The 6,778-nt window shown below is 43.4% G+C and overlaps 1 protein-coding gene across 1 annotated transcript; it reads right to left on the bottom strand.

Annotated features, from left to right (window-relative positions):
- Window positions 1-661: 661 nt before the first annotated feature.
- Window positions 662-1,603, bottom strand: LOC142072279 (olfactory receptor 5AP2-like). The gene has a single exon (XM_075128975.1). It carries the CDS (start codon window positions 1,598-1,600, stop codon window positions 662-664), a length of 939 nt encoding a protein of 312 aa, XP_074985076.1. The 5' UTR covers window positions 1,601-1,603.
- Window positions 1,604-6,778: the final 5,175 nt, after the last annotated feature.

Below are 6,778 nucleotides of genomic sequence, written 5' to 3'. Positions count from 1 at the left end.
TTGCTCCCCTGGCCCTTCTCACTGTCCATTAGGATCCAGCTGTTCTGCAAGGAGACATCAGCATGTAAGCCTCTCTGCTGATCCCCCTCCCTTCGGCCCTCTCCAGCCATTGGATCCACTTCTCTGGGTTGGAGCCAAAAGGCATCTCCCTCTTATGTTGCTCCTGCCTTCTTTCTCACCATGCAAGGCCCAGTGACAGGGGTAACAACAGTAAGATCTCACTTTTGCCACATCGCTAGAGACAGTTGGGAATTTTCCATTGGGATGATGTTCTGGTAGAACAAACCTTTCTCACAAAATTTTAGGGAGGAAATTTTTATTTGCCATTGGAGAAGTCAAAAGGACAGCTTCCTGGCTATCCTCTTAGGAAGCTTGTGCCAATCTCTTGTTCTACCGACAGATAGAAAGTGAAATTGGGAAGAGCCTTCTTGGCGGGTGGCCAGCCAGCCAAAAAAATCCATTTTGGTTTTCCCAAAATGAAATGTTTCAGAATTTCTGTCCCACAAAGTATTTTGAGATGTTAACTTTTTGTCCTGAGTTAGGATGGTTCTTCTTTTTTTGAAATCTCAACATTTTCCATAGGAGAGAAATTCCATTTTCAGGCCAGCTCCTCTCACTTCTATTTATTATTAAATCATGAAATTCATCCTCTCAGTTAGATTCAGTGAGGAATAACTTTCTGGCATATTGTCTTCCTCAGGGTGTCCTTCACCTCCTTGTTCCTCAGGCTGTAGATCAAGGGGTTCAACATGGGGATCACAAGGGTATAGAACACGGACACCACTTTGTCGTACTCTGATGAGTTGCTGGATGTGGGTCGTAAGTACATAAAGAACAGAGCCCCATACAGTATGGACACGGCCGTCAGGTGGGAGGTGCAGGTGGAGAAGGCTTTACGTCTGCCCTCGTTGGAGCGAATCCGCAAGATGGCCACCATGATAGAAACATAGGAAACGAGGATGACCAGGATCGTGCTTAATGCAGCTACAGAAGCAAAGAGGAAATGCACTGTCTCACCCATGCGAGTGTCAGAGCAGGAGAGTTTCTGGAGTGGGGGGAGGTCACAGAAAAAGTGATCAATGATATTGGGACCACAGAAGGACAGGCTGAACAAAGAGCCTGTATGCACAGTGGCGTTAATGGAGGCATAGAAGTATGATGCAGCTACCAGCTGTACACAGACTTTCCTGGACATAATGAATGTGTACATCAGCGGCTCGCATATAGCTATGAATCGATCATACGCCATCACAGCCAGAAGTAAACCCTCAGAGTTCACGGAGAAGGAGTGAAAGAAAAATTGCGTGGCACACCCAGCAAAGGAAATGACTTTACTCTCTGCTAAGAAGTTCACCAGTGCCTTAGGGGCAATAATGGAGGAGTAAGTGATGTCTACAAGGGACAAGTTGCTGAGGAAAAAATACATGGGGGTGTGTAGCCGCGTCTCGATCCTGATTAAAGAGATCATGCTGAGATTCCCCGCCAGGCTCATGGTGTAGATAAGCAAAAACATCCCAAAGAGGACAGCTTGCACTGATCGGCTGCCTTTGAATCCTAGAAGGATGAACACGGACACTCCAGTGTGATTGCCATGCGCCATGTATTCCAGATGCGATCAGCGCTGTTGGGGTAGAAGAAAGAAACACAGCCAAGATAAAGCTTATGATTCAAAATTAACCGTATGGGGCTGGTTGGTGGACACCACCATTGTGAAATACAGTAGAAAGCCAAGATACACAGCCAGAACAGCATAACTTATTTTTTGTAACATTTGAAAACTTAAAATAATTTCATGTGCGTCTGTATAATTGCCAAGATTTTACTCCTTTTAAAGAAAAGAGATGATAAAATAAATTAAAATTGAAAATTCTGAAGTGATCTTTCTAAGTCTGCATCCCAAGCAGGCATTGGCATTTGCTAATATCTCTTCATGGTATTATATGGCTAGGCATGATTTGAAAGGATGTAGAGAAACTAGAAAGGATCCAGAGAGGAGTGACAAAGGTGATCAAAGTGATGGAATGCAAGCCATGTGAGCAAAGGCTGAAGGAACTGGGTATGTTTAGTTTGAAGATGGCTATCTTATCCCTCCTTAATCTCCTCTTTTCCAAATACTTGAAAGGCTGCCATAAAAAAGTTTGAGAAAAGTTGCTCTGTCTTGCCACAGAGGGTAGGACAAGAGGCAATGGGTTCAAACTACAGCACAGATGATTTTGATTTAACCTCAGGAAAAGCTTCCTAACGGTCAGAACAGTAGGGCTATGGAACAGATCTGCCAAGGGAGGTTTTGGAAGCTCCTTCACTGGAGGTTTTCGAAAGGAGGCTGGATCGCCATCAGTCTTGGGTTGGTCAGAAACAATTCCTGCATCTTGGCTGGGGGTTCAGCTAGAACACGACCCATGTGGTCCCTTCTAACCCTATGGTTCTATGATTCTCTGAACTCTGCAACAATCTAATATAGAGCAGAAAGGTGGATGAGGTGTTTGAAAACCAGCCTTATATTGCAGCAGCAGCATCCTTCCATAATTAAATCATCAGTTAGGAACCAGTATATATTTATGACAAGTCAGCCAAAACCTCACATTTAGAATAAAGTCCCAGAGTAAATTCAACAAAGACAATTATTTTGGAGATAACTAAGTTAATATTCACAAAGGGGGGGTGTTCACATAACTAAAGGAGGTATGAATGAACAGCAGAGTTCAACAAAGGGAGTCTGTAGTTAAAGCATGGTTGAAAGAAGCTCTCACACCCATTCTGGCCCCTGGCACTAGCATGGACCTGGTCTAAGTCAGCGGGAAATCAGAAGCAACACGAGTGGGTTTGGTAAAGATCACCATTCAAGAGAAAAACAATCTTCTGAACAGTGATACAAATACCCCCCTCTCCCCCCCCCGCCCATGCTCACTATGGCAATATCTGATCACCCTCCCTCCTCGCTTGGTGTCAGAGGCCAGGCTCCAGTGTGGGTCTGAATGTCTACACAGCTATTTTTTGCCCTGTAGCGCAAGCCACACAAGGCAGAATCAATTGACCTGACCTCGAAGACTCTCTGCCATGGGTTACTTTTCCGTTCTGCAGTGTAGACATACTTTGGAGCTCTGTTAATCTCTCTCATGTACTCAGCGTGCATGGAGATGGTGGGAGGACCATCCTTTCTTTCTCAGAAGATATTCTGAAAGCAGAGACATTAAGCAGCTTCATAGTGAATACGCACCCAATAGTCACCAAGAACTCCACAATGAGATGCCCCAGTAGCAGGGAGTGTTGGTCAGACAGCGTCCAGGGAGACGTTTCCTTAGAGTCCAGGTGGGTCCAAATGTGTTTGTTCTTCCACTTCAAGCTAATGAGAAAATCTGAAATATACATGAGCTTTTTATTTTCATTCCATTATCTCTGTGTATCCGCCCTGAACCTGCAAGACCTTCCATCAGCACAGAGACTGGTGTGTTGGGGAAAGCCAGTGCTGCCCATTCTGTACAGGACCTTCTTTCTACAGAGAAAGACCATCTCTCTCTAGGGCTGCCAATCTCCAAAATTTCACCAGCAGAAAACCTGCTCTAAGATGTTTAAAATGAAAACATTTGTTGTTCAAAAGCATGAACTGCATTTACAGGGGGAAAAAACCCTTGCAACTTGATTCCTGGCAAACAAGGGGTATTTTTATCTTACCTTTTCCTTTTTTTTTCCTTTGGGGAGCGTATACAATAACTTAGCTCATTAAAGCACATTGGGCCAGATCCGTAGTTGGTGTAACTCATCACAGCTCTATTGCGACAACAGCTGAGGGTCTCTAGCCCCATATATGACACCCCCCCCCAAAAAGATGCATTCAGGGTATTTTAGGCTTTTTTATCCCATTTTACTGCAAATTGTACAATGAGAGATCATCAAGACAACATTTTGGTGGTAAAAGTGTTTCCATTTTGAGAACAGAAAAAACAACAATGCTGTTTCTCAGTAAAAAGAATTGATCTGGGTGTATTTACCAGGTAGGTGAAGAAAAGAAAACATTTCTTTTACTCACATTAGTCTTTGTCCTGTAATATTAAAGCTGCCTGTTGCAAGGGAGACCTCTCTCTTTCCTGGATTCAAAAGGTGTAATTAGCGGCAGGGCGTATTTATTTGGTCTGCTGGCATTTGGAGACAGAATCCCTCAGAGCCATTAATCTCAGGTCTGGCACAAAAGGCATCATTAAAATGCCTTTTAGGTCACATGGGAGCAGTAGATAGTGGGATGCCAATCTGTTGGCTTCTAACGTTGTTCAAGTTCTTTGAAGTATTGATGCTGCTCTCCATCCCTTTCCCCTGTTTTATGCATTCTATAAATCTGAACCTCCCCCGAGAAGAATTACTTCCAGTCAGGAGTAAATGTGGGAAAGTTTATTGAAAATGCATTTTCCATTACATTTATTTAATTATTTTCTAATTGCAGAGAAAATAAGAATGGAGTCATTCATAACACTGTTTTTTTGAGAGCCCAGAGATAGAAAACTTTATAAGCAGTTACCACGTAGAATGCAATGGATCAGGATTAAGATGCTTCTTTCCCCCCAAGAGATGTCTAAGAGCCTGGGATTGGAGTGGAAAAAATGGCTGGAGATCAGGACTGAGGGGCACTGGCAGACTCAGGGGTTCAGAAAGGGCTGCAGTAGCCTAGAGTGATGCCAAGAGTAATGGGATGAAGGGCATGGCCTGGGACATATCTCACCCTATATCAGCAATAATGTGTGTGTGTCTCTAATAGTGATGATGAAATGGAATTAAAAAATACCAGGATGAGCATGTCATGATAGAGACTAACAACTTGTGATTCTACTATGGAAAATCATTCCTCATCGATCTGCTATAATTCTTTTATTTTGTTGACAAAAGAGTGAATATGTGGGGAACCATCTGACATAATATACTTGGACTTTCTTTGACAAAGTCCCTCACATGAGGCTATTAAGGAAGTTAGGTAGTCATGGAATAAGAGGCAAAATGCTGTCATGAATGAGAAACTGGTTACACAACAGGAAACAAGTGCACATGTCATCAGAGACATCTAGACACCTAACGTCCGTTGATTTCAGTGGAAGTTAGGAGCCTACCTACCTTTGAGCATCTGGGCCAAAGAGTAGAATAAAAGGTCAATTTCAACACAGCAACAGGGAAAAATATGGGTCGACACAATGTTCTGCATTAGGACTGGTGGTGTTTCAAATATTTATTATGATCTGGTACAAGGAGCGAGCAGTAAGGTGGCAAAATTTGCAGACGACATGGAATTGTTTTGGTGAGTCCAGGCTGGGGAATGAGAGTGAAAACATCAGAGGGACCGAGCTGGAAGTTGTGTGAATGGGCAGCTCAGTGGCAGGTGACATTAACTGTTGACAAAGGATTTGAACAGCTCACGCACAGTTCTGTGTTCTAAGTTCAGTAACCGTCAGTGAAACATTCTCTGGGGCTCCCATGAAGAGCTGAGTGACAACTACTCCCCAGTGAAATGGAAAGTTGGCAAATTCAGAACTGAACAATGGAAATACTCATGCTTGTCACAAAACAGGGGAGTTTTTAAACAGGAAATGTGCTGCTGTTGTTGTTGTTGTTGTTTTTCTTTTTTTACAGAAAATATTAAACCCCAGAAATGTTCAGCCTAAAACTTTTGACTGAAAACCAAAAATGTCTCTTTGGAAAAGTTTCCCTGCTGCCTTAGGGGAGTTATGGTTTGGGTGTCTTGTGTGGCAGTTGTCCTCAAACAGCTGGGGTGTCTAGCAGGATTATATCTCCCACTCTTCTGATACCGGGGTGCCCATCCTATGGCCTGCAGTCCATATATGTACGACCAGAGCATTGTGTAAAGTCTGCAGGCCACTTGAACACAATCTACTGATGGCCAATTCAGGGACGCTGGAACAATTTTTATAGTGGGGCTGCTTAAAGCCACTGAACCAAACTTTAAACCCTGTACATGATGGAAACAACTTAAAGCCAGGGGGTGCAGAAGCCCCCCTAGGTCCAGCACCCATGGGCCAATTCGTTAGTGTTTTGGTGCGATGTTTATATCATTTTAGTTTACACATGTGTGCAAATAGACAATCCTGTACATAGAAACAACCCAAAGACACAGGAAACAAGCTGATCTTAAAATATAAATCAATATCGGCGACTTTAAAGCTTATTAAAATGTGTAGAAATTGCTGGCCCCCACTGTTTGGTTTACATGGACCTCCTGTGTAATAAGGTTGGGCACCACTGTAATCTGATCCATTAAAATAATTTCTTATGGCCCAAATCCTTGGGAGTTAGGTGTCTAAATACCGTTGAGGATCGGGGACTGTGCTCCTATATACAGCACGAGCCAGGAAAGCAAAACCAAAACGTCAGACTGCACAAGGGATAAGATAGATTTTCAGTTTTTAAGGCCAGAAGGGACCATTTTTATAATGATATATTACAATTAATATTGAGCAGCACTTTTTGGTTAAAGGTCCTCTCTTCTATATGCTTAAGCATCTGATTGCTTCTTTGGATTCTATTTTCTGTGCTAGGTCTCTGTTGAACCAAGAGAAATTCCAAGCAGCCCGTTGTTACAGCAACTGTGGGTATGTCTGTACTGCGCCTCAGAGAGTGCACGCAAGCTAGCATGCTACAAGTAGTAACGTGGACACTGCAGCACCCGTGGCAGCTCAAACCAGCTGGCCGTCTCCAAGCCTGCGCGACCCCTGGGTCCAAACTCATGCGGCTACCCAGAGTCACTGTCTGTGCTGCAATGTCTAAATGGCAAGTTTTAGCA

Source organism: Caretta caretta, chromosome 6, assembly GCF_965140235.1.
Source record: "Caretta caretta isolate rCarCar2 chromosome 6, rCarCar1.hap1, whole genome shotgun sequence".
Classification (NCBI taxonomy): Eukaryota; Metazoa; Chordata; order Testudines; family Cheloniidae; genus Caretta; species Caretta caretta.
Note: the sequence above shows the minus strand (reverse complement) of the source record. Positions and strands in the feature narration are given on the sequence as shown.